This window comes from Arachis ipaensis, chromosome B10, assembly GCF_059453495.1.
Source record: "Arachis ipaensis isolate K30076 ecotype BB chromosome B10, ASM5945349v1, whole genome shotgun sequence".
In the NCBI taxonomy this organism is placed as follows: Eukaryota; Viridiplantae; Streptophyta; class Magnoliopsida; order Fabales; family Fabaceae; genus Arachis; species Arachis ipaensis.
This window is the reverse complement of record NC_142435.1, coordinates 125,762,711-125,789,514: the sequence shown is the minus strand read 5'-3', so window position 1 is coordinate 125,789,514 and position 26,804 is coordinate 125,762,711. Positions and strand designations below refer to the sequence as shown.

Genomic DNA, 26,804 nt, shown 5'->3' with positions numbered 1-26,804 from the left:
TTAACTGCACCTTGTAAAATAGGGAGAGTAACTGATGGGTTGGACTGTATAGGAGGTAAGAAGACACTATATATAAGGTTACTATCCAACTGTCGATGGTCTTGAGACATGGTGGGGTTAAACAGGTGTGCAGACTGCCAAATTTACGCATCTCCTAACGTATTAAAATATAATCAGTAGGCATTTAAAACCAAAATAATCATGATAAATAAGAATATGCATTACACTATAAAGTAAGGCTTACCAATATCCGAGATTCTATCGCATTGGTCACAATATTGAAAACTTCATGACTGCCTCTCTACTTTGCATTGGTGTTTCTTTGAACATCGCGTCCAGATGCAATATATGATAGGACTGGATACATGTGATAACTTCGAAATTGGTTATGGGTAGGTAGAAGATACCGAACTAAAGTACCAACTGGAGTCTTTGGTACAAACTCTTTCTCCTCCTCATTTTCAAAAGAATCACTATCGTTGCTATTGGTAACATACTCTTCATCGGACTCATTACCGTCTACGTCTATGTCTACCACTAGACTAGCACAGTGCAGCGGTGATGGTGCAAGACGTGAGTCATCCTAGATAAAATTTGAGTGGCCACCACCACTAACATTACCAATCTCCACAAAAAGTTTCATCATTTGTTCGCTAGAATTCTCCCGTTGATATCAAACATGAGATGCGCATGCTCATCCCATCAAGCCAAAATAGACGAAACTGAAGTACTCCATATTTCATCGGTGATACAAACCTATACCTAACTCTTCTAACCTATTTTGTCCCATTATTACTGAAGTTCGTCAATATTAGATTCTTTAACTCAGATAAAAAATTTACTCTTCGAGTGCACAATATAGTAAGATTATCATACTCAAATATAACTCCAGTGTAACTGTTTTTCAAATGACAATTAAAATAGACACTTACAACAATATATCTACTATTACTAGACATTTTTACTAAATTTATTGAAGAAAGGGAGGAAAAGAAGTTAAATGTTTGTGGAAAATACAAAATAATTGTCGATCTTTTTATAGCTGCTCGAAATATGTCGTACTTTATCTCGTTTACAGTGCACACAAATTAATTTTTTTAATATCTCATTTGTAGTGTAAACAAGATATGTGTTGATCACTCTCTTTCATGTATCACGTATGTAAATGTGATACGTGCAACGTGAAATATGACTTATTTCGTTTACAGTATAAATAGATATGCACAAATTTATTTCGTTTATACTATAAATAAGATAAATGAAAAAATATAAATTGATAAATCAATTACAATTATTTATATCCATAAATAAAATATTTAAATTATTTATTTAAAAAGAATCCCAATTTCGGACCATTTCTATTAACTAATCTATCTAAACATCTGTGTCAAAAAGAAAAATCTATCTAAACATCATTTGGGACACTTCACCTTTGCGTCAACAGATACCTGCTAACTCGGTTAGTTAGGTCCCCTCATTATCTGATGCTCATCTACTATTGATAACATTATCTATCAAAAACAAAATTTAATTATACATTGAAATTCAATCATCATTAATTTTTCACTTATCTTGGATATTGGTAATTTTTTATAAAAAAAAGGAACTTTGGAAAATAATACATGAACAATTATTTTTCAGATAATTTTAAAAAAATTATTGATTTTAGCCATGGCAATTTTCATATTTTGATTTATTAAATATAGTAGAAGTTTTAATTTCTATATGCACAAGGTATCGTATTTTGAACCTAACAAGCATTCCTAATAATTTAATCACGTTTATTTGATTGCAATTCGTTCTGTGTATCAGTGTGTGTTTATTAATCCAAGATGAAGTTCTAAACATTTTATGTCACGTGATTTACACACGTGGCATGTTTGGATTGGAAAGATATTGGACGCACGCCGCTACCTTACTCTGTCCGAAACGAGCTGAGAGTAGGTGCGACACAAGTTGAACACGATAAATTCGTGGTTCACGTTCTCAACTCCTTTTCTCTTTCTCTCTCTCTCTCTCTCCGTTCATGACCATGACGACTCAACTCCTCAAGCTCAATCTCTACCCGAAATCCAACATCTCCTTCAACCACGCACCAAATCGTCATGTTCAGTTCCTTCCCCTTCTTCCCACTAATCACCGTCGCAACGACATTCACCGCAACTGCCACCGCCCGGGATTCCTCCGGTCACATTTCCTCGTATCTAACTCGTCACGCACCGAGATTGCCTCGCCGGAGCCAGCTCAGCTAAAGACTACAGACTCCCCGCTCCTGCTCGACGTCTCCGGTATGATGTGCGGCGCCTGCGTCTCACGAGTCAAGAACATCCTCTCCGCCGATGACCGAGTTGACTCGGTCGTGGTCAACATGTTAACCGAGACCGCCGCCGTCAAGCTCAGGCGGCTCGACGAGGAGAAAGATGTGGAGGAGCCGGCGACGGTTGCGGAGAGCCTGGCCCGGAGGCTGACCGAGTGCGGTTTTCCGACGAAACGAAGGGCGTCGAGTTTGGGAGTTGCAGAGAACGTCAGGAAGTGGAAGGAGCTTGTGAAGAAGAAGGAGGAACTCGTCGCCAAAAGCCGCAGCCGTGTCGCTTTTGCTTGGGCTTTGGTGGCGCTGTGCTGTGGATCTCACGCTTCGCACGTTCTTCATTCTTTGGGGATTCACATTGGTCATGGTAATTCAGCTGCTAATTCTGGTCCAATATAAATAAACTAAATTTGGATTACACGATCATAACTTGCTTTTTATAATTCGTAGGATCGGTTTTGGAAATTCTTCACAATTCATATGTGAAAGGTGGTATAGCTCTGGGGTCTCTCTTGGGACCAGGACGAGGTTGGTTCATCTCTCTTCTATCTTGCTTTCCATATACAGCAACATCTTTTAAAATTTAAATTAAGGCACTACATAACCGAAACTTTTGTAATTATTATGTAATAATGGAAGTGACGTTTATTTATTATATATAATATAATATAAAGATGTATTTTATTTTTTAGTTAATAATAATTATTTGTATTATAACAGTTTTGTTCTTCTTGTTATTAATTATGAATATACTTGTAAAATTTTTAATGTACTACATTCATGTAATGCAGAGTTACTCTTTGATGGCCTAAACGCATTTAGGAAGGGATCACCAAACATGAACTCTCTTGTGGGATTTGGTTCTATAGCTGCTTTTATCATCAGTTCGGTGAGATTCTCTTTGGAATTTGACCGTTCTGCTAAGCTATAAGACTGCCAAGTTCCTGTTTTGGTTTGATGAATTAATCAAACTTCATCTTCTTTCTGTAGATATCACTACTGAACCCCGGGTTGGCCTGGGATGCAACATTCTTTGATGAGCCGGTGACTTTCTTTCCTTTCATACAATCATATGTTCCGATATCTGAAACTGGAAAATATTCATTTTGATTTAGCACTTTGTTCATAGGTTATTTGTTCTCTTATTGGCGTTTTCTTGTTCATGTCAATAGTAAGCTTCTCATGTAGGGATTGCGTATTTTAGCATGCAGGTCATGCTTCTTGGTTTTGTGCTTCTTGGACGTTCTTTGGAGGAAAAGGCAAGGATTCAGGCATCTAGTGATATGAATGAACTCCTTGTAAGTTGCATTATTGTTCATCTCTTTCATCTGACAGTATCCCACAGTGGAATGTCTAAAATGCTGCCTGTACTGTATTCTTAGTCCTTGTGTTCGACGGTTGGACCCCTTTTTTTCTTAAAGATTCTTCTGTCTCTCTTGCATCCTTGTTGCAATTGAAAATATTTATTTTTGTTCCGATCTTTAACCCGTCAATTTCTAGTTTTCTAAACTTTGCTATCAGCAATCTGGAATCATATTTATGCTTACAAGAACAATAATTTCCAATGTTTGTAGGCTCTGTTGGATATTGTTAACAGTTTTGGTGAAAATTTATATCTTGGAAGCCTAAATGCAAGTGGCTTTGCAAGTTGAAGCAATGTAAATTAGGAAATATATTGATTTTCTATTTAAAATTTCAATCTTACGACTGCTATTTCCATTTTCTGATCACTTTCATATGTCAAAATGAATAATCCAGATTGGGAACTCTGGTTGAAATAAGTGCATCATTTATGAGTATTATACATCGTTATAGTTTTTTTTCTTTCCCCTGTAAAGAGTGTCATTTTTCTGTTGGAGTAATTATTAAACTTAATTATTTTTCCATTATTTAGTCTTATGTGATTCCATTGTTGTGTATTTTTGCCAGTCATTGATATCTACTCAGTCAAGACTTGTGGTTACTTCATCGGAAGGTTCACCATCTACAGAGAGTGTGCTCGGTTCTAACACAATTTGCGTTGAAGTCCCAACTGATGATATCCGAGTAGGTGACTCAGTGTTGGTGTTGCCTGGAGAGACTATTCCTATAGATGTAAGCATTTCTGACTGTTTAGCGAAATTCAGCCTATTTTATTGAAACAGATAAAGCAGTATTGTGGTGCCTGAGTTAAGTTCTAGCATCATCATCTCGATTATGCATAGTAATTTCATGGTGCCCATGACCAGGTAGATTTTTTGACCCAATCATCAGTAGCTTATAAAGTATAATAATGACATTGTCCTGACAAGCAGTTTCAACTTTCAAGTCTTCTATGCTTGAAATGAACTGCATCCCTTCATATCTTAAGATTGAGAATCTGATGAAAATTGTTGGTTCAATGCTCTTGCTTGCTAATGCTAGAAATACCTGGGCAGGGAAAGGTCATTTCAGGAAGAAGTGTTGTGGATGAATCCATGCTTACTGGAGAATCACTTCCTGTATTTAAGGAGGAAGGCCTCACAGTTTCTGCAGGAACTATAAATTGGGTAAGGTTATATGGAGACTTGTATATTGAATTTTATGTTGTTGCACTACATTCACATTTAGGGCTCCTGTGCAATTTTGTTTTTCTACCTTTGGTTCAGAGTGCTGTTACTAATCTAATTGATTGGCCATACAAATTCTATTTCAGGATGGACCTTTAAGGATTGAAGCTTCTTCATCTGGCTCCAACACAATGATATCCAAGATTGTACGCATGGTTAGTATTTCATCTTGTGTGATAGATTAGTAGAGAGATGCTATCTAAAATTAATAAGAAATGCTAGAGGGCCAGTAGAATTTGTTGTTTTTGGCCAATAGTTAGCCATCAATGTTTAAAAGTGTGGACTAAAAGTATATTGTTGGATTATTAGACTAAAAGAATTGGACTAATGGCTCAAAGTGCTGGCCAAAAACAATAAATTCTGCTAGCCCTTAGAGCTTTTTTCAAATTATTTCATAACAATTCAATTTTTTTCTTTTCCAGTTAATCATATAATTGTTTCCAGGCCTAATTGTTATAATGTATGCTAATTTAAATAAATTGTTAATTACTTGATTCATATGATTTCAAATCATGCACATCCGGGAATGATGGTTTAAGACTGCCTGGCTGAAAGCACATTGATGCAGGGAATAGATGGAAATCAAACATTTGCAGAGAAAATTTCCCCAATGTTGTCAAACTCATGGCTCTTTCTTGTATATTTAGGTTGAGGATGCCCAGTCACGTGAAGCACCTGTACAGAGGCTTGCTGATTCCATAGCAGGGCCATTTGTATACAGCGTAATGACTATGTCAGCAGCAACATTTGCATTTTGGTAAGTCTATTTCTGCTTTGCCTATATTTCCTTAAAAAAATTTGCCGTGTGATTTGCATCAATTATATCAAATGTTGGGGCTTATTTGACAAAGTGGAGACTATTGTTAATTTATTTTCACATTTTAATCCAAACGGTATAGTTCTGCCTCTAACACATCAAAAGAAAAAAAAAAGTTGTCTCGGAATCTGGCAATAAGATTTATGATTATCTTTCAATTTTAATTCTTCTAAGGAAAAAAGATTCATGTATGGCTCATATACCATTTAGCTTTAACAAGTTTCTTGCAATTGTCTCCAGGTACTATATTGGATCAAACATATTTCCTGATGTTTTGCTCAATGATATTGCGGGCCCAGAAGGGGATCCTTTGCTTTTGAGTTTAAAGCTTGCTGTAGATGTTTTGGTGAGTGATTTTAAAATTCTACTTCAGATCTATGATGAAAACTAATCATCCTGATTGACTTCTCTTTCCCTGTTGCTTGAGCATTGATCACTTTGTTCTACTGGTTCTTAGCTTCTGTTCTTGATATGACCAGACCATGGCTGATAATTATTAGGGTAAAGTATATTTGGTTTTTGAAGTTTGTTAAAAGTTTTAAAAGTACTCCTAATTTTTATTGTTTTAATTTTGTCTTAGAAGTTTTCGATTTGCACCAAATTTATCCCTTAACGACTAATTTTTCAAAAAGTTTATGACCAATTCAGCAATAATTTTACAAGAACAATCTTCAACACAAGTAAATCAGATATCCTTATTATGCATTATTGTTAGATTGGTCCTAAACTTTTTTAAAATTTAGCTGTCAAGGGTATATTTGATGCAAATCGAAAATATTTGTGATAAAATTGAAACAAAATAAAACTTAGGGGCATTTTTGAAACTTTTGACAAATTTCAACAAACAACAACAACAAAACCTTGTCCCACTAGGTGGAGTCGGCCACATGAATCAAACGACGTCATTGAGTTCTATCGTGTATCATGTCTATAGAGAGACCGTTTATATGTAAATCTCGTTTGATAATCTCATGGATGGTCTTCCTCTGTCTTTCACCTCTTGTCCATCTTCCATCTCATCCACTCTCCTGACTAGGTGTTCTGTCGGTCTTCTTCTCACATGTCCAAATCACCTGAAACGCGATTCTATCATCTTTTCCACAATAGGTGCTACTCTAACTCTCTCTTTTATATCTTCGTTCCTTATTTTATCCAATTGCGTATGACCACTTATCTATCTCAACATCATCTCTGTCACACTTAACTTATATTCGTGCTCCCCTTTGGCCGCCCAACACCCTGTACCATAAAGCATAACCGGTTTGATAGCAGTACAATAGAATTTACCTTTAAGTTTTAAAGATACTTTCTTGTTACATATAAAACCAGATGCACTCTGTCATTTTGACCAACCTGCTTGGATCATATAATTTACATCATGTTCAATCTCTCCATTATCCTATATGATGTACCTAAGATGCTTAAAACTTTTAACTTTTTGTAGGATATTTTTTCCAATCTTTACCTTTGTATTAGGGTTTTCCCTTTGGCAGTCGAACTTACATTCCATATATTCCGTCTTGCTACGGTTTATGCGCAAACCATCTTATTTAGGTCTTTCCTTAACTCTTCCATAAGGACGATATCATCGGCAAAAAACATGCACAATGACACAGGCTCTTAGATATACTCTGTGAGTACTTCCAAGACTAATGTAAAAAGGTATGGACTTAAGGATAATCCTTAGTGTAATCCCTATACCAATAGAAAATTTTTCTATCACACCATCTTGAGTTTTCACGCTAGTTATAGCCCATCACATGTCTTTAATTGCACGAATATTTGCAATCATTACTTTCTTCCTTTCGAAAACCTTCCATAAGACCTCCCTTGGTACCATATCGTACGTTTTTTCCAAATTAATAAACACCTGTAGATCCCTTTTATTACTACGATACCTCTCTATCATCATTTTTAATAGGTATGTAGTTTCAGTGGTGGATTTGTCTGGCATAAAATCAAATTAGTTATTTGTTACTTGTGTCTTTTGTTTCATCTTCCGTTCTATTACTCTTTTCCATAACTTTATGGTATGATTCATGAGCTTGATTTCTGTATAGTTTTTACAACTTTATATATCCCTCTTATTCTTATAGATAAGTATCATGGTGTTCTTTCTCCACTCATTTGTCATCTTCTTTAACCTTAAAATCTCATTAAAAAGTATGGTCAATCAACTGATATCTTTGTCTTCAAGACCCTTCCAAATTTCAATCAGAATTTTTAATTTTACCGGGTCCTATATGTGTTGTTAAACTCTCTCCCGAAATAATTTTACAATTAATGCAAAATTTTCGGTCTACTCTTCTCAACAAAAAGTCGATTTGAGAGTTTGTCATGCCACTCTTATAGGTTATAAAATGTTCGTCTCTCTTTTTAAAATATGCATTTCCGATGACAAGGTCAAAAGTTGAGGAAAAGTCCAAAATAATTTTACTCTAGGTATTGACCACCTCAAAATCATGACCTCCGTGAATACTTTCATACCCAGTCAATTCTCTTCCAATATGGCCATTTAAATCTCTTCATAAGAAAATCTTATCTCCCAAAGGTATGTTTTGGACCAAACCCTCTAGATCCTCCTAAAACCTTATTTTATAGTGATCGGCCGAACCCACTTGCGGTGCATAGGCGCTAATCACATGAAAAGTACTTCCTTCTACCACAAGTTTGATAGAGATGATCCGATCACCCACCCTCTTGACATCCACTATGCCTTTCTTCCACTGCTTATCCACGATAATACCTACTCCATTCCTATTTTTCACTTTTCCTGAATACTAAAGTTTGAATCCGGAGATATCCAACTCCTTAGCCTTCGCGCCGACCCATTTTATTTTTTGTAAGCACATGATGTTAATCTTTCTCCTTGTCATGGTATCCACCACCTCCATGAATTTTCCTGTTAGAGTGCCTATGTGTCATGTTCCAAATCTCAACTTTTTGTCGCACCGACTTTTACCTTTTTCTTTGTGAACTAGCTTATTTACCTTCGTCCGTTCACGAAAACGCGGGAACCCTTGCTCATTTAACGCTACACCCGGGCACTAATGCTGCGGCTCTTGCTCATTTTGACACTGTACGCGATCCATACAGCGCCTTGCTTCTGGGCAACGACCTAGCTTTAGCGCAATAACGTCTTTAATCCATGTCATAAATATTCGACTAAGTTTTTATGTTGGCTGTCGAAGGCCTAACACAACTCTCCTCCTTTATTCGAGTTTGAGACCGGCTGTGTACTGCAGCTATAGCATAAGCGGAGTTACTTTTGACAAATTTCATGGACAAAAAAATACTATAACCTAATTATTAATATTTTGCATATTTTTGTGTTAAAAGTTTTAAGTCATTTCAAATAGCCTTCACCCTCCACATTATTCAGCTCTCAGACATCTGCTACAAGGCAATATTTGAAATGTTATCTATCTGAAACCAACTGTATATGTAATGGCAAGAATGTGAATAAAAGAGATGAAGAGAAAAGTTGGGTCACAGAGATGAGTGCATGAATACAACTTAATCTTCCTGTATAAAGGAGATTTATCACACAGGACAACCATGCATTGTGTTTCTAACTTACTTTGAGTTAATTGTTATTTAAATAATAAAGAGTCTTCCCTTTTGCAGGTTGTCTCTTGCCCTTGTGCACTGGGTCTTGCCACACCTACAGCGATCTTGGTTGGCACCTCCCTTGGTAAGTTGCCCATATTTTTCGCATTTATTAAACTTAACATACATGTTACTCAAAGTTACTTGAATATTGATTCCAAATGTGAAATGTATACTCCACAAGTCATGCTATAAAACCTGTTTGTTCAAATACTGAATCAATTTTCTCTAATACTAATGTTTTTTGGACCCCCCTCTCTCTGTAAATTATATTGCAAAGAAATATTACGGCCTGATAATCTGGTTCAGAATTTTAAGTACATAGTAGTATCTTTAAACCGGCCTTTACAAAGTAAGCATAACACATGTTGAAAATTGACTAGGGGCAAGAAAAGGACTTCTTATTAGAGGGGGAGATGTGCTAGAACGCTTGGCCAGTATAAATTATATTGCCCTTGACAAGGTAAATTCCAAGTCCATGGACTATTATCGTTGTCTCCCCCCTCCCCTTTTCTCCTTCACTAAACATACATATGCCACTATGTTTATGCATGCGTAATAGGGTAAGGATCCATACATGGGTGTCATTAAATCAAGATTCGTCCTAAATAACTAATGACATTAATAGGATGAATTTCTTACACTGTTGGCTTAAGTTAAATATTTTTTATGAATAAAGAAGGAAAGGCTCTCTAAGTACAATAGTAGTAGATTGACTGAAACACTCCAATTTCAGACCGGAACCCTCACCAAAGGAAAACCAGTTGTCTCCTCGGTGAGCTCTATTAATTATGGAGAATCAGAAATACTTCAGATTGCTGCTGCGGTGGAGAAAACAGCATCTCATCCAATTGCAAAGGCTATTATCAATAAAGCTGAGTCATTAGAGCTGGTCCTTCCAGTTACACAAGGGCAATTGGTAGAACCAGGCTTTGGAACATTGGCAGAAATAGATGGGCGTTTAGTTGCAGTTGGATCTTTAGAATGGGTCCATGATCGCTTCCAGATTAAAATGAACCCCTCTGATTTATTGAATCTCGAACATACTTTGATGAATCATTCATCAGAGACATCTTCAAACTATTCAAAAACTGTTGTCTATGTTGGACGTGAGGAAGAAGGCATCATTGGTTCTATTACCATATCTGACGTTGTACGTGAAGATGCTCAATCTACCGTAGCAAGGTATGTTTAATGCTGTTTGTGTACCTTCAAGCAAAAATATTAAAAAGTTCTATGGCATTATACAAAATGCACAAGTAACATTGTCATGTTCATTTGTAAGAAGAAAATATTGATTTTTCTTTTCTTGTTTACTTTCCTATTAACGGGATGCAAATTGATTGCACAGTTCTTCTTGTAGGATTTAATATATTTATGAATTCTTGTTATGCTACATTTGTTCTGTGTTGGCTGACTTTTTTAACTTATTGGAAGACTCAAGCAGAAGGGGATTGAAATGGTCCTGTTATCAGGAGACAGGGAAGAGGCAGTTGCAACTGTAGCACAGACAGTTGGGATTGGAAGCGATTTTATGAAAGCATCATTGTCCCCACAGCAGAAATCTAAGTTTATTTCATCTTTGAAAGCTTCTGGACATCATGTTGCAATGGTACGATAATTTTTATCCTCACTTAAGACCCCCCCCCCCCCCTCTTCTCTTCCCCCCATTCTCTCTCTCTCTCTCTCTCTCTCTCTCTATATATATATATATATATATATATATATATATATATATATATATATATATGTTGGCCTTAGTCAAATATGGAATCATTGTATGGTAAAAGTTCAGAGTTCATAAAGTGGTGGCAAATTGATGTGCAATACAAGGTGTTGGTAGCACTTAAAAGTTGGAGATAATTGAGCGTGCTCTTAGAATTCAATAAAATGTTGAGCACCCCCTTTTAGAGAGTGTGTGTGTGTGCGTTTCTTGTAAAAATTGACTTTCAGCTAAGATAAAAGGCATTTACTGCGACGTTCCTTTTTTTTCCCTCTCTTCTCAAAGGTTGGTGATGGGATAAATGATGCACCCTCTTTGGCTGTAGCTGATGTTGGGATTGCTCTACAAAATGAAGCTCAAGAGAACGCTGCCTCTGATGCTGCATCCATTATACTTCTTGGAAACAAAATTTCTCATGTATGGCATTTCTTTATGCCGATTTATTATTTCACATTTATGCATAAGAAAAAAAAGAATCATCAACTTTTCTGCTTTCACTGCACTTCATTTCATATGAGAGATGCCAATATGCCATGCTACAATCTCGAAAAACCATAGTTATAGCTAATGCCTTTTCTATTTACAGGTTGTTGATGCACTAGACCTCGCACAGGCAACCATGGGAAAAGTGTACCAAAATTTATCTTGGGCGGTAGCCTACAACGTTGTTGCCATTCCCATTGCTGCTGGAGTGTTACTTCCCCAATTTGAATTTGCCATGACACCTTCACTATCAGGTAAGCAACACCTTCACATATTAGCGAGACAAATAGTTCTATTAGCCCCAATATATTTGATCTTATTTATTAATGTACTTTTCTATCACCTATTAAGTGTTCATTTATGTTTGTCACCCCTGATATTTGATCACAGGAGGGTTGATGGCTTTGAGCTCCATCTTCGTGGTTGGCAACTCGTTGCTTCTACAACTTCATGGGTCTCAGACCTCCAAAAAGGTCGCATAATAAATCTATTTCCATCCATTCAAACATGGATATGTACAGTCTAAAAGATGCATAAGAGGCGGTGTGATCTTTATAATGACAGTAAGTACAAATTTGGCATCCATGAAATAATTATATCTCAGAAATCCGAATTGTATTTGTGACCAACAAGCTCCTTTTTGTAAGTTATGGCTATCTATCCAATGTTAAAAGCTCATGAAGCATGGACTAGTATCATGACACACTAGCTGCACTTGGTGCATTCAAATAGGTCTTTGCTTATATATTTAATGTATAAAATTACCAATTTGTAGTCAATATTTATTTATGTCTGTATAAGAGTAGTAGCAATAAGAGATTATCAAAGTTTGTAAGAGGGCCATTATTTTCTATAACCCTTCTTTTTTCCTTTTCTTGGTTCAACTTTCTATTATGATTGTAAAAGTAAAAATAAACAGTTCTTTTGTTTAGGGTTTTTTTTTCAAGGTTGTCTGAGCTTTCGACGAAAGAACAAAGTACATTGATTACAAAACTAAATTTGCAATCTACAAAGTCCGGATTAGCCAAACAAAAATATTTACATCTTATCATTTATCATGTACAATATTCCACATTCATTATTCACAAAGTCAACTTAAATACACACACTATTTACAAGGGGAAAAAAATTACAAAACTCTCGCGGACATATTTACAATTAAATCAGAGATATTAGAGGTAGGCCTAACAATTAAAATACACAATAAAAGAGTGTTTGATTCATGGTATAACTAATCCAGATGGGTATCGTCCAGCACAAATCTCTCTTAATTTTAGATGGAGCCTGTAAATCTCTGCCTGAATCCTTGCCTTTGACCTTACATCTTTTGATTCCATCGTTCTCTTAAGTTGCGAGATCTGCCTTACAGTGCTTTTGATCTGCTAAGCACATCAAAAGGAACATCTTAAGCAATACATTATTAACATTGCATATGATAGCTGAAAAAAAAAACAATGAAATTTACCTTTCTGTAAGGCCATCGTGATAATCCTTCCTTACGGCAAATTTTCTTCACTACGGTGGGACAGATATTCATTTGCCTCGATGCTTCCTCAATTGGAAAATGAAAATAAGGGGCAAAATCATCCAATTTCATCTTCCCCGCTCTATCCCTCTGTTCCGAAAGAGATAATCTTCTAGGAGCCTTTCCTGATGCTCCTACTCCATTGTCAGCCACTTGTTCATTCTCATCATCTACATTACCCATTAATAGAATGTTTGAAACTTATCACAACATAACATAGCATAACATTTTGCCAACAGGGAGATAAAGAACAACCTGAATTGCTTGCATTCAAATCGTCAGTGTCGTCGCTGAACTCTTCGACCCATTCAAGTCCAGTGCATAGGGCCTCATAATAAGCAGAAAGTGGATCTTGCAACATAAAGTACCCTGCTGCACTTTGTACTCTGCAATACTCAACTAGGAAATTCTTCACGTCATCAATGCCTCTCCTACAAAAACTATCAAAAATTGAAATTTGGTCATAAAATATCAGATAGAAGAATAATAGATTGCATGTATGAAGTTAATTGTTGAAATAAAACATACTCAATCATTTGATATTGAAGGTTGCTAGTGGAAGTATAATCTCCATTCACACTAGGATGTTGAATTGCATGAGAGATCAAGCCAGGCCTTCCATGAATTTCAACTTTCTTAAAGTTAAATCCTGCAATTAATTACATTAGTAAGATAAATCAAAAGGAACACGTGGTAAAATTATATAATAGAAAAAGTTAAGTCCATACTCCATACCATTGGTGTGAACAATTTCCCTGAGGACACTACAACAGCTACAAGAAAATGGGACTGGTGGCAGGGGCCAATGAGACAGCGTAATTGTATTCACATTGTTGTTGAAATCATGCGATAGACCTTCCTCAGAATGCACTTGTAACAAAGGAATTGATTCGAAGTTATTCCCTCCTGTTCCTCCAACAAAGTTACTATCTTGAATCATCGGATCAAAAGTTGGTTGGAGATTACCATCTTGAATTATATTATTCTTTTGTTGAGAGTGACTGGATTCGTTTCCACTGGCGACATTGGTAAGATCGAGAAGAGTGGGGTTGGAAATGTTGAAAAAACTCGGACTGAGTGGAGGAGTATCATATGGATCATGGTACGGTACAACAAAGCAAGGATTATCCATGGTTATTGAATCTATTGCTTGTCCTTAATCGCAGTCCCTCACTCACTCCCCTCTTTCTTTTTTCTCTCTCTCTTCCTCTAGAGTGAAGAGAAGAGAGAAAAAAGAATAGAGTGGAGAAGAGAAGACGGAAATTTAGATCGGAGATAGAAAATAAAGTTTCTAACAGATTATATAAGAAGAAAAGACGGTTAATGACCGTTGGAATAATTCAAGTAGCTTTTCAAACATTTAAGGAAACATCGCACTCTTTAAAATATCGTTTATAAAGTCACTCTCAATGTTATCCTTAATCCATCCTCTAATTCAATTTTTTTCATAATTTTAATATTTTTGTAATATTAATGTATAAAAAATATATTATATATATAAAAAATATTCCTAGAATTTACCGTATTTTTTAAAATTTTTATATAAAAAAATTTGATAATATTAACATTAATTTACGAAATATATTTTATTTGATTTTATTTAAAAATTAGAACAATAATTAAAAATTATGGAGGCAGAGTACATAAGGTACTCTAATATACTATATGATTTGTCCTTGTAAATGGAATCCAAAAACAAAGTTGCATCTCGTTGAAGGTTTGATTATTGATCATTTTAAACTTGTCCCTTTCTTTAATAAAGCAATTATTGTAAATTATATTCATTTAATTTTTTGATAGTCAATACAATTTTGTTTATTAATATTTCTATTCTTTTGTTCACTTAATTTTTTATTTTTCAGTCCAACGGACTAATCCGTACTGATCTGAGTTAGCTGTTCGCTGACCCATAAATTGCTACATGCACAAAGCGAAATTTAAACCGAGTTAATATTTTTATTCTACCTCAACAAAATCAATCTCATCAAATAATAAGAATGATGTCAATGAAATAGAATAGGAAATTACTAAAAAAATGTCAACAATGTTTGAAGGCTTTAACTCTTGCATAATTAAGTGTTGGGGGAAGAAAATGCATTTTTAACTAGTCATAGTATTGATTCTAATTGCTTTAAATTAGGGTCTAAAGTCTCTATTTCTACTTCAGCAGGGTCTCTGTATGAATCAGCTATAACCTTTCCTTTACTTAGCACATCAGAAGGTACAGTTTGTAAGAGGCTGAAACAAAAACAAGTTATTAAGAAGATATCTGTCAACGTGTAAGGGAAAAATCGAAGTTAATTAAAATAAATTCACCTGTCAATAGCGGTAAGGGCTGTATTGATCTTGTCTTTCATTGATTTGACCGAGGCTTTAGGATCCTTTCTTGAAGCATGTAGAAGTAAGGAATCAAGCTCCTCTAGCGACCTTTTAGAAAACAGAGTTTTGTTAATTTGGTTAGTTATGGAAGTTATAAAACTCTATTATCTGTGTGAAAATTGAGTAACGAATGAGAATACCTGAGACATTCATCGACTTTGTTAAATGCAGTTTTACCATTTCCACTGTCAAATGCATACTGCGCCATCTATAAAACAAAAATTATAAAAGTTTTAACTAATATTTAATATAAAAAAAAAACAAGAAAATGTACGTAAGAAATTCTAACTTACTGCACGAATGTTTACACGGAGGGATGCTGCAGGTCCAGAACGAAGTAGAGAGCGGCATAGGCCAAACTGGGGTTCATCACCCTCTATTGTTTTTTCTAATCAACAAATCCATATTATATATAAGTACGCATTACAGTCTTATCTAGATTTCCGATTTAAAATACAAGCAATTAGTGTTCGTCAAAATTACCCAGATCTTTGATCTGGAACTGTGTAAGTATGACAGCTGGCACATAGGCCTCTAGAGGATCAAGCTTTTTTCTACATAGACAGAAACTCAAACTATGTGATTAATAAAAAACAAAAAAATTCGAACCAAGAGTATGATATATAAAAAATTAAAAATACTGCTACCTCTTAACATATTTATCGAAAATATTTCCTTCAGCAAGAGCACCTACAACAGTGCAGAAGATACACATAATTAAGAGTGCTACATATGAGATGACATAAAATAAGATTAGAGTTAACGTACGGTTAGGAAAAGTGAGAAGGAAAGAAGAGAGAGCTATGGAGATGGACAGAGATCGACGACTCTTGTGGTTGTGGAATCTAATTGGTGGTTGCAGTGAACACCTCACTGTAATAGGCACACACCGCTGTTTGATGTTGAAAGTTGATCGGCGTCGGAAGTAGCTGTTGCTGCTAACATGCGCAGGAGTGGTGCCAAGTGACGCCATTTCCACACAAACAATGGAAGGGGGCTTCTGTCGTGTCCGCTGCTTATCCTCTCACTCTGACAAATAAATCTGATCCCTCTGCTATAAATTTCCAATTTTTTCCCCCAAAATAGCTTCTATAAAAATAATCCGACTTATAGAATATAATTCAACCTAATTTTTTAAATTTGATTCAAATAACTAATTAGGAGTTTAGAAGCCAATTAGTAATAGCTCAACTGGCATAGGCTCCCCATACTCAATTAAGAGGTTGCGAGTTCGAGTCTCCTATCTTTGGTAAAAAAAAAAAAATTAGGAGTTTAGAACAGTGCATTATACATGTTAGGTCAATTACTTTTAAAACCAAGAGATCGATAAAGTAAAAAATAAAATTTATTTTTTATCTTTAATAATTTTAAAAAATTTAAAGATATTTTTAATATTTAATAATTTTGTCCATAACATTTTTTTAACAATATTAAAACTTAGAACAATAATTAAAAATTATGGAGGCAGAGTACTTACAGTAGAGTACTTACAGTACTCTAATATATTATGAGTTATTCTCATAAATCCAATGAAAAACAAAGTTGTATCTCATTGAATGTTGATCATTGATCATTTTAAATTTGTCCCTTCCTTTAATAAAATAATTATTGTAAATTATATTAATTAATAATATTATAAATCAATAAAATAAATAGGGTAAAAAACCCTAATAAGCCAAGGCAAGAAATATGTAACGTAAATACGCCAAATTGAAAATCGTTTCAGCCAAACGCTATTTTTATGTAATTCGAACCAGGGTGGTTCGAACTACGAACCTTAGTAATTCGAACCAGGGTGGTTCGAATTAGGTGGAGAGGAACTTTGAATGTAATTCGAACCAATGTGGTTCGAACTACTACCTAAATTTTCTTCATAAATCGAACTAGGTAGGTTCGAACCTTGGGTGCACATAGTTCGAACCAGGGAGGTTCGAATTATAGAGAGAGTCCGGCCTCAGTAATTCGAACCGGGCTGGTTCGAATTACACGAAACATAATTTGAACCGGACCGGTTCGAATTAGTGGGAGAGAGACCTCTATATAACCGTTCTAAGCGTGAGTTGGTCTCATTAGATGGAGTAAGATGGCTAGTGAGGAGAGTTTTGTTGTTCTGGTTCACCACAGAGGATCCATTAAGAGGAAAACTCGTTCCGGAGTGAAGTTCACAGATAAGGATCCTCTCTGTATTGTCGTGAATCCAACGACAAGCTATGATGACCTTGTTAGATCTATGCTGATGAAACTTGGCCTGGAAGGTGCGAAGCGGGTTAAGAAGTTTTTCTATCGCATTCCAGTCACGATCCTGCACGATACAGTGAAGTATGATTGTCTCACGATTGGTAGTGATGAGGACCTGCAAGTCATGTTTCTTTGTCGGAGGCAGTTTCCGGAGGTGAGGACACCAGAATTGCTGGCAAAGCTGATTGATGTGGTATCCATCTCAGGGAGTTCGAACCGGAATACCACCAATGTAGCCACGGCAGCTGGTTCCAGTTCCAGGGCTGCCGTGGCTTCTTCCTCCGTCCCAGTGTACGAGCCAGCGGTCCAGCTGTAACTTGACCATCTGAACCATACACATGTGTTACATCTACTGAAATATGTGTTTAGAGTATGCAATAGACTATTAATGAATATGCAGTTATATATGTAAAATTGAAATAGAGAAGGCCGCTTCTAGTACCTCGAGGCCAACGGCCAGCTGAACGTCTCATATCCTGCAAGCCTAAACCGAGGAAAGCGCCAAAAGATCCAAGACTGAAGTAGCTGAAGCGGGCCCGCTAACTTGACGACATGTCTGTTCGCCACTCGGCACATGCACCGGTACAACCAAGCCAGTGCTGCAGAACCCCAGCTGTAGGTACCCAGCTCCTCCAGCCTCGCTACGTACGGAAGCCATCTGATGTGAATCCGATTCCCGGACTTGTCCGCAAACAGCTGCGTACCCAACAACATCATGATGTACGCACGGGCATATCGGCGCACAGTGTCCTCATCTGCATCCTCAGGGCACTCACCAAAAGTCTCCTGAAACCAGCTGCAGTTCACTGCGTACTTCTGAACCTGACTAGGAGGAGGTGTAACTCCGAGCAACTCCTGGAACCAGACCCAGGCTGGACGGCCACCCTCGATGTATATATGGAGCTCTGACAGGCAACCACTCACGTAACGGCCGTCCACTGGCAAACCCAGCTGGTATGCCACGTCCTGGAGTGTGATCGTGCACTCTCCGAACGGCATATGAAACGTGTGCGTCTCGGGACGCCATCGCTCCACGAATGCACTGACAAGGGCCTCGTCTAGCCGGAACCATCGGTCGTTCAACCTTGCAAGATGGTATAGACCTGCCATCTGCAAGTACGAAACGTATCTGTCATCAAGTCGCATGCTCTGCTGCCGCCGCATGCTCCTAATGCATCGCTGGGGCTGCGCATGAAATGAACCGCATAGTTAGAACTAGCTTAAAAACCAACCACAACCGTAAGCAACACGATAAATCATCAACAAACCATTCTGCTAAATAAAACCGCATAACATTACATGAAAGATAAGCAACTGGAAACAAACCCATAGACCGCACAACTAAACCGCTAACATAAACCAACTTAACGAGATCCACTAACAAGAAACAGCTTAACTAAAGCGGTTTACATAAAACAGCTAGCGTAAAACAACTACCATCAAACAAGTCAAACAAATCACCAACATAAAACCACTAACGAAAACCACCTACCCTAAACCACTCACATAAACCGCTTGCATAAACCACTCACAAAAACCGGTAACATCAACCACCAACATAAACCACTAACAGAAACCACTAACTTAAACCACTAACATAAACCACTACCCTAAACCACCAACCTAAACCACTAACATAAACCACTAACTTAAACCGCTAACTTAAACCACTAACATAAACCACCAACAAAATCCCCTCACATAAACCACCTACATAAACCACTAACATAAACCACCATCTAACCCACATGCAAAACCACTAAGTCACATATACCGCTAGAATAAAAAATATTTCCGTACTAACCTCGTCGTTGATGACCCTGGCTATATGAGCGACTCCGTCCAAGCGATATAACCGTGCCGGATCGTCCCCCATCAGCAGAGTATTCCGTTCAGGTCTTCCTCGAAGAGAATCTGGGTCGTTTTCTCTGAGATTTGGTGGGGTAGGGGGAAGGAATAATAGTTCGAATGAGGGTGATTCGAACTCCTTATATAGCCGAATCACCCCTAATTCGAACCAGCTTGGTTCGATTTATGAAGGAGCACGCCAATGGTAATTTGAACCAGCTTGGTTCGAATTACATACGTTGCACACTTGCCTATAGTTCAAACTAGGTTAGTTCGAATTACTTGGGGTGATAGTTCGAACCGTATTGGTTCGAATTACATTCAAAGTTCCTCTCCGCCTAATTCGAACCACCCTGGTTCGAATTACTAAGGTTCGTAGTTCGAACCACCCTGGTTCGAATTACATAAAAATAGTGTTTAGCTTATGCTGAAACGATTTTCAGTTTGGCGTATTTACGTTACACATTTCTTGCCTTGGCTTATTAGGGTTTTTTACCCAAATAAATAAATTGAATAATTAATTGAGAAGAATATAGTTTTTTTTTTAATTAAAAAAAATATTCTTAACATTTAGTTTAATTTAATTTTATCCTTAATATTTATAATAAATTTCTATTTATCTATCCATTTAATACTTTGATAGTCAATCTAATTTTGTTCATTAATATTTCTATTCTATTTTATCAAATTCAACCTCACCAAATAATAAAGATGATCTTATATGGAGTAGTATTGGAATTACTAAAAAAAAGACTTTCCTTAGTAAGACAATTTGATTGAGTTATTGTCATTGTATTCATTGATTTAAATGTTGAAACTTATCTTTTCATGCAACAATTTAATTTTTTTTTTGGTGACTATGCAACAATTTAATTTTGAGTTTTAGTTATGAATTTCTAGCGCTTTTCAGTAGTGATTTTTTATTTAATCTTTTTTATCTTATTTTTTGTTTGGATTTTTTTAGTCCAATATAAGATTTTTCTCACTACTTAGATCAACTCAATGTTATTATGCATTACAAGGTCTGGTCTAGTAACAACTATATATACCTTGCTATAAAATATATTGGGTTCAAATTCTAGCTATAGCTAGAAAGTTGACATATGAAACTCATTGTAACTTGATAAAAAAAAAAGCTTCATGTTAGTATAATAGTATGCCGTATCCATTAGAGCTTAGTTTAAATTCTTGATGATGCTTTTTACTTTCATTAATGAATATTGCATAGTTGGGCAATTATACGATCAGGCAGGTAACCAGCCTTCATTCCTTTCTAGTGCTGATATTGACCTTGCTTGCCAACATCCTAACTTTTGCTAAACGCCAAATTTCAGTAACCATATCATTAGTCAAACGCCCTTGTAAGATCTAACAGCCATATGTTCATGACATTTGGCTACCCAGTGAAATTATTCGTTCAATTTCTCCATACATTAATGTTATTGAAGAAATTTTTGAAGATGATAGCTTTTTGGGAGCCAGATCTTGTGTCGGACTGGCCAAATTTTACTTATCTGTATATAATATATCGAGATTGCGACAATATTACTACATTTTTATCAAAATGAATTACTAAAATTAATCATCAATATAAAATATATATTAAAATATAAATATACACTAAAAATAAATTAAATTACATATATATTTATACATAAATATATTGATAACTAATTTTAATATAAAAATTATATTTTTTTACTCCTGCAAAACACATTATAATACCGATCTAAGTTAGTCTTCATAACTACTAATTAACGAAAATTCTAAGTTAACCTGTTAAGATTTAAAGAACCATCATTTTTTTTCCTTCTTCAAATCAACACTGGTGATGGAGGATTAGTGATACTAAGATGGATGAGCTGCATCATTTCTTAGGGTGGTGGAATCCGGCATATTGACGGTTGCGGCTGTGCCACAATAATGCAGATCCGCCACGGAGAAGGACCGCCAGGCCGGAAGACTCCGCTGCAGAGGAGAGGAAGGGCCTGTGCTGGCACCGGACAGGCGATTGCGGCGATGGAGCGGCGGAAGCGACCGCGGTGGCGTAGGCGACCTTGAATTTGAACTTGAGTCCTCGCTTGTAAAACTACTAGTACTATCGTAACTACTAACGGCAAAGGCAAGAGCCAGAGCACTCCTACTTGAATTCATTGACATTGTTCTCTTGGAGATTCCACCACCGTTGCTTCTCAACTTGTCCCAAACGTGGTTGAAAGCCATCAAGTTCCTTCGCCTTCTGCTGTAAGCGTTTTCCGCTTTCGCTATGTCTTTGACGGACGCAGAAGAAGCAGCGTCTGCTAGGCTTGCGAAGGACTTTGATTTTCCATTGTAGAATTTTGAGATCCCCCTCCTGCCAAAACAAGATTCATCATTTTAACCCTAGATTTAAGGAAACCGTAAATATTATGTAAAATTTCTCAATAATATCATCTGGATAAAGCCAAATACACACAACATAAAGAAAGAAGACGAAGAAACAATATCTGAAGGGTAAAAAATAGAAAGCAGAGGCAGTTACGATTACCTAATAGGGAGAACCTCTTCAAGAGAGTCCATCATATCGAAAGGGCCATTATAAGCACTCTGAACTTCATTCTCATTTTCTGCTATTCTCTCATTCTCTGATGACACATCGCTGTTCTTTCCGATCGACGATGTCGTTGAAGATGAGCACTTATCATCATCGTCGTCGTGATGTTCATCCTTTCTTGAGTCCAGCACCGCTGCTGATGATGCTTCAATGTTCATCATGTTAGTTTTGTAATTATACTATCCAAATTCACCGATATCATATGATATACGAAATGCAGAAACGAAGAAGAAACCAAAAACGTTAGTTGGAAACAGAGAGAGAGAGAGAGGGGGAGAGAGAGAGAGAGAGAGAATGGGTTGCCACTTAACCACGTTGTGTTATGTTGCTGAGTGCTCTCTTTTTATCTCTTTCGTTTTCTTTTAAATTATTTATTTTACTAGTATAAATTAGGTTTGCTTTGCACTTTATTGTTAATTGTTATTATTATTTAATAATTTATCTCTTAATCTTAATCTTAACTGAAAATTGGATAAAGTATCCAAGGACGGATGATCCCGGGTTTCTTCTTGTACTTGAGTTTTTTTCTTTCTTGCTATGTTAATGTGGAAGGCGAAGGCCTGACCTTATCCTCATCCACTCCACGTTAACACGTCAGCATAGTTACCTTCCTTTTTTAATATTCTATATTAAAATTTGAAAAGGGTGCGGTGATCCAGTGCTTCGCATTCTTCTCGTAAACCTATTGGGATTTGTTAGCTTTTTGCCTCCATATTCATCACTTTGCGCTCTACATTAAGCTTCGACAAAATTTTAGTTGGGACTATGACAAACTTTGTTTAACATTTTTTTTAATAACAATGTGTATCCGAGTGTGAGTTAAGAATTAACGGGTTAAGCAATGTAATTAGTCAATTCAAACCCGTTTACATTATGTTCCGTCAAAGAGGATCTTTTTTTAGGTATAACTTGTCTGCCAATTTTTAGATATCAGTGAAGATTTTTTAGAATTTAAATCGGGCACGTAAAATCTGAAAAAATACTTCAACGCTAAAGTTAGTATTTGTTACGGATCCGACCCACGGATCCCGCATACCCGGTCACTCGAGAACAATCCGTTTCGACCCGAAGGCCCAGAACCGGCCCTTCAAAGCTCCTAACCAATTTTCGAATTCAAATATCTCTCTTATTTTAAATCAAGCAAGATAAGATAAGATAACGGCCATCACCTATAAAAAGAGGACCCAAGTCCCTCCAGGTATCATTCATTCCTCACACCTTCTACCTCTTAGATCCATTCTGACTTGAGCGTCGGAGTGTCTTTGCAGGTACCACCCCATCGCTCCAAGTCAAGCAATCCGGTTCCAGCCTGACCCGCGGGTTCCCGATCCACCCTTCAACCCGTACCGGAGACATCTCGTACAGTATTTATCTTAAAAAATTAAAAATAATAGAGTTGATGTATATTTTTTTATATCTTGATCTTGCCTGGGAAATAGATCGGCCTCGATTGCTTGGAATCGGCCGAGCTATGCACTGGAAAGCTGAACGTCCGACTCTTTGAATCCGAACTCCTTACGTGTGTTGTTGTGTGAAAGCGGTAAGAAGAGGGTGGAGTGTACCTGCAAAGGTACTCCGAAACTTAAGTCAGTGTATATTCTTGCTATATTGAAAACTTAGGTATCAAAAAAAGTTCTACTTCCCTTTATATGATGAATTCCTTGTCTGTTACATTCTCGGTAATAATTGTCGAATAATTGATATTGTAACCGACCTTATTTTATCGTTTGGGACGTCGGTTATGATTGGAGAATTGGCGTCACCGAGCTATGGCTCATAATTCCGAGTAGTAACGGACGATGACGAGTTATATCATATGCTGATAACGGTTATGGAGCCGAGTTATAACGTGTAATAATGACGACCATATCACAGCCCCCAAGTTTAGCCTGAGGAGAGGTTCTTTTAATGAAGCAGGTTGAGCTTTGTGATGAGTTATAACTCGGCTACGTGGATTATTGGGTGAGCCCCCAGATCAACATACTTCATTAAAAGTGGTTTGTTTTTCTGTACGTGGGGAGTCGTGTCCGTTGGTTTCTGAGGAGAGAGAAAGAGTAATTGTTGCATTTAAGTTTTGCTGGTTTCCAATGTTGGTTTCGCCGTTTGACGTGACGTTGGAAGTGGGTTTTATCATTTGGAACGTTTGTGGCTTTATTAGCTTTTGATGTTTGGAGTTTAAGTTGGCAATTTTTGGCGATTGGTTTTCTGCTTCCTTGTGAAGAATGAGTAAGAGAGGTATGGCTTTGTCTCCTAGTTTCTGATCTGTTTCTTCATTTTTCTCTCTCTCCGCTTTTCTTTCTTTGTTTGTATTCTGTTTTGGTGGGCTGATGGGGTTTTAGAAGGAGAAAAAGGATAAGGTAGATTGGTCCTATGATTGGGTAGGGGAGGATGTGAAGTCTCGGGTCTCGTTGTTCTCTGATGAAGCAGCGGTGAAAGAGGTTGATGTAACTAAGATAGTGAGGGTTAGCTCTGGAGTTCAAGTTGAGTTGTTACCATGTAGCGTTGATGATAGGGTCTATCACCGGGAAAGGGGATTTGAGTTCTTCTATATGCACAGTTGTGTCCTTGAAGAGTTGCGGGTTAGGTTACCTTTTACAGAGTTTGAGTGTCAGATTCTGAAGCAGTTAAACTGTGCTCCATCACAGCTTCATCCAAATGGGTGGGCGTTCCTTCGATCCTTTGAAATTCTCATGGAATTTCTTGAAGAGGTGCCAACCGTTGATCTTTTCTTTTCCTTATTCCAAGCTAAAAGGGTGTGGAAGGGGGTTGGATAAATTTTAATAGCACCCCAGGTTTTGGGATTTTCAAGCTTTATAAATCTTCTTTTAAAGATTTCAAGGAGATGTATTTCAAAGTTAGGGGGTTGGAAAAGGATTTTCCTTTTTTCATTGACGAAAATCTGGCTGAGAAATTTCCGCTCTTTTGGTGCTCGGAACCCCAAAATATACTCGGCCCAGAGGTGATATCGCCGAGGAATGTATGTTTGATTGAGTTTTTGGTGGAAAATATTGATCGTAGAAATCTAATTTCGATGTATGAGTTGCTGAAGTGGGAGGAGGATAAAGATACTGTTTTAGAGTATTTGGGTGAGTGTTAGGGTTTTTTCTGATGTATTTATTATTCTGTCAGGGATATTTAACATGATCTGTGTTTGGCAGGTGGAAAATATCCCGGTGTTTCGGCTGCGTCTCTAAGGTCGCGTTTTAAGAATAAGAATTTGGAGAAAGAAGTGTCGTCCTCTAATGCTGAAAAGGGTGCTGCGACTGGAGAGGTTACTCAACCTCCTCGGGGTCGGACAAAGGTAATTGTAAAAAAGAGGAAGTCTGATGTTGTCGACCTTTTTGAGAATTCTGATGAAAAGGAACATGTAGTCCCTTTGGAAGAAATACAAGCTTCATGGGTAACCATAAAAAGCTTCATGAAATTTCCGAGCATAGTGAGGGCTTTTCTGTGTGGGAAAAAGAGTATCCGTATATGGCTGTGGTGGACGAGTATTGCCAATCCTCGGCTGATGTTTCTCTTGCAAAAGAAGTTGGTGATATGGCGATCGGACAGTATATGCAGGTAGTGGCAGACCTTGTTTATTCTTTATTTGTTTTGAGAATTTGTGTTAACTTTTTATATTATTATGTCTTAGGTTGTTGGGCTGCGTCTTGCCAGTCTTGGGCGTAGCCAAGAGTTTAAGTATAAGAAGTTTTTAGTAGAAAAGGGTGAGGTTTCTTTGTTAAAGGAGGAGTTGAGCAAGAGCAAAGCTGCTGCTGCCGAGCTTCAGACTCGGTTAACTGACACCGAGAAGTTGTTGAAGGAGACAAAAGAAAGTTATGTCAGAGATGTCGAGGATTTGAAGAAGAAGGAAAGTGATCTGGCGAGCATGCAATCTCGCCTAATTGAGGTTACTGCTCAATTTAAGGAGATGGAGAAGAAAAAGGCTGATGAAATTTTGGACTCTTTTGTGAAAGGGTTTGAAAGAGCAAGGTTACAGGTGAAGTTTCTGGCACCAGAGGCTGATCTCTCCGGCATGGACCCTGGAAAGATCGTGCGTGATGGCCAGCTGATCGAGAATGATGGTGATGTGGAAGATGAGGCTGATAATGTCTAATGTGTTATTTCAAAAGCTTTTTGAATTTTTTGCTTTGTCATATGTAATAGTTAGTTACTTGTGTCACTGTTGAACTCTTTGTTTATTGGACTTGTTTGTTTGCGTTTGATGGTAGTGCTTTTTCATTTAGAAAAAGCTGTGCTTGTTTGTCCGAAAAGTATTCCGAGTATATTTCTGTTGGGGTTGATATGATTGCCGAATATTGGCAATTTGTAGCTAGACGAGTGTTTGAGTTTGTCTGAGCTGTATGGATAGAATTTTTGTTTTGACGATATCATACGCGTATTTATTTGATAGAGAGCAAGATAATCTGTGTCTCTTATACATTTGAAATTTTTGAACCTCTAAGTACAAAGGTGCAGGTAGGCTAGCTTCATTAAAACCTCTCCAAGCAAAACCCTTTGGGATAAAATCTTGGTAGTAGGAAAAAGAGTACCAGCCTGTCCCTGCTTTTTAACTATAAAATTTCTTTAGGGAAGAAACATTCCATGTATTAGGCAAGAGTTTACCATCTATTGATTCTAGTTTGTATGCTCCTTTGCCGAGGACTTCTGATATTCGGTATGGACCGTCCCAGTTAGCTGCGAGCTTTCC

The 26,804-nt window shown here is 37.0% G+C and overlaps 5 protein-coding genes across 5 annotated transcripts; 2 read left to right on the top strand and 3 right to left on the bottom strand.

Moving 5' to 3' along the window:
- The first annotated feature begins 1,929 nt into the window (after positions 1 to 1,929).
- Positions 1,930 to 12,307, top strand: LOC107623018 (copper-transporting ATPase PAA2, chloroplastic). The gene is given in 18 exon segments (XM_016325137.3): positions 1,930 to 2,675; positions 2,759 to 2,836; positions 3,100 to 3,197; positions 3,299 to 3,352; positions 3,520 to 3,606; positions 4,238 to 4,402; positions 4,726 to 4,836; positions 4,983 to 5,051; positions 5,544 to 5,653; positions 5,954 to 6,059; positions 9,341 to 9,407; positions 9,706 to 9,785; positions 10,059 to 10,507; positions 10,760 to 10,934; positions 11,331 to 11,462; positions 11,632 to 11,782; positions 11,919 to 12,006; positions 12,008 to 12,307. Coding segments are annotated over 18 exon segments (2,727 nt in total). The 5' UTR covers positions 1,930 to 2,026; the 3' UTR covers positions 12,066 to 12,307.
- A 241-nt stretch (positions 12,308 to 12,548) lies between these two features.
- Positions 12,549 to 14,325, bottom strand: LOC107622064 (RWP-RK domain protein). The gene is made up of 5 exons (XM_016323990.3): positions 13,789 to 14,325; positions 13,582 to 13,702; positions 13,309 to 13,493; positions 12,994 to 13,223; positions 12,549 to 12,907 (listed from the first exon to the last, which is right to left on the bottom strand). Exons 1-5 carry the CDS (start codon positions 14,183 to 14,185, stop codon positions 12,749 to 12,751), a joined length of 1,092 nt encoding a protein of 363 aa, XP_016179476.1. The 5' UTR covers positions 14,186 to 14,325; the 3' UTR covers positions 12,549 to 12,748.
- Positions 14,326 to 15,042: 717 nt separating this feature from the next.
- On the bottom strand, positions 15,043 to 16,512 carry LOC107621575 (uncharacterized). The gene is made up of 7 exons (XM_016323608.3): positions 16,201 to 16,512; positions 16,080 to 16,122; positions 15,916 to 15,986; positions 15,726 to 15,820; positions 15,573 to 15,640; positions 15,370 to 15,480; positions 15,043 to 15,291 (listed from the first exon to the last, which is right to left on the bottom strand). The coding sequence occupies exons 1-7, from the start codon at positions 16,403 to 16,405 to the stop codon at positions 15,162 to 15,164; spliced, it is 723 nt and encodes a 240-aa protein (XP_016179094.1). The 5' UTR covers positions 16,406 to 16,512; the 3' UTR covers positions 15,043 to 15,161.
- A 4,683-nt stretch (positions 16,513 to 21,195) lies between these two features.
- On the bottom strand, positions 21,196 to 22,433 carry LOC107621557 (hybrid signal transduction histidine kinase M-like protein). The gene is made up of 2 exons (XM_016323588.3): positions 22,046 to 22,433; positions 21,196 to 21,871 (listed from the first exon to the last, which is right to left on the bottom strand). The coding sequence occupies exons 1-2, from the start codon at positions 22,270 to 22,272 to the stop codon at positions 21,367 to 21,369; spliced, it is 732 nt and encodes a 243-aa protein (XP_016179074.1). The 5' UTR covers positions 22,273 to 22,433; the 3' UTR covers positions 21,196 to 21,366.
- Positions 22,434 to 25,507: 3,074 nt separating this feature from the next.
- Positions 25,508 to 26,210, top strand: LOC148581627 (uncharacterized). Its single transcript, XM_088492912.1, has 2 exons — positions 25,508 to 25,675; positions 25,749 to 26,210. Exons 1-2 carry the CDS (start codon positions 25,508 to 25,510, stop codon positions 26,208 to 26,210), a joined length of 630 nt encoding a protein of 209 aa, XP_088349038.1.
- The last annotated feature ends 594 nt before the right edge of the window (positions 26,211 to 26,804 follow it).

Bases quoted from the DNA above. Each gene is read 5' to 3' on its own strand.
- LOC107621575 (XM_016323608.3), bottom strand. From the start codon at position 16,405: ATGGCGTCACTTGGCACCACTCCTGCGCATGTTAGCAGCAACAGCTAC. The intron at 15,987-16,079 runs GTAGCAGTATTT...CTGTCTATGTAG, and splicing joins TTCGATAAATATGTTAAGAG to AAAAAAGCTTGATCCTCTAG. The intron at 15,641-15,725 runs GTAAGTTAGAAT...TTTGTTTTATAG, and splicing joins TCCGTGTAAACATTCGTGCA to ATGGCGCAGTATGCATTTGA.
- LOC107621557 (XM_016323588.3), bottom strand. From the start codon at position 22,272: ATGATGAACATTGAAGCATCATCAGCAGCGGTGCTGGACTCAAGAAAG. The intron at 21,872-22,045 runs GTAATCGTAACT...TTGTTTTGGCAG, and splicing joins GAAGAGGTTCTCCCTATTAG to GAGGGGGATCTCAAAATTCT.
- LOC107622064 (XM_016323990.3), bottom strand. From the start codon at position 14,185: ATGGATAATCCTTGCTTTGTTGTACCGTACCATGATCCATATGATACT. The intron at 13,494-13,581 runs GTATGTTTTATT...AATTTTTGATAG, and splicing joins CTTCAATATCAAATGATTGA to TTTTTGTAGGAGAGGCATTG. The intron at 12,908-12,993 runs GTAAATTTCATT...TGTGCTTAGCAG, and splicing joins CACGATGGCCTTACAGAAAG to ATCAAAAGCACTGTAAGGCA.
- LOC148581627 (XM_088492912.1), top strand. From the start codon at position 25,508: ATGGGTAACCATAAAAAGCTTCATGAAATTTCCGAGCATAGTGAGGGC. The intron at 25,676-25,748 runs GTAGTGGCAGAC...ATTATGTCTTAG, and splicing joins CGATCGGACAGTATATGCAG to GTTGTTGGGCTGCGTCTTGC.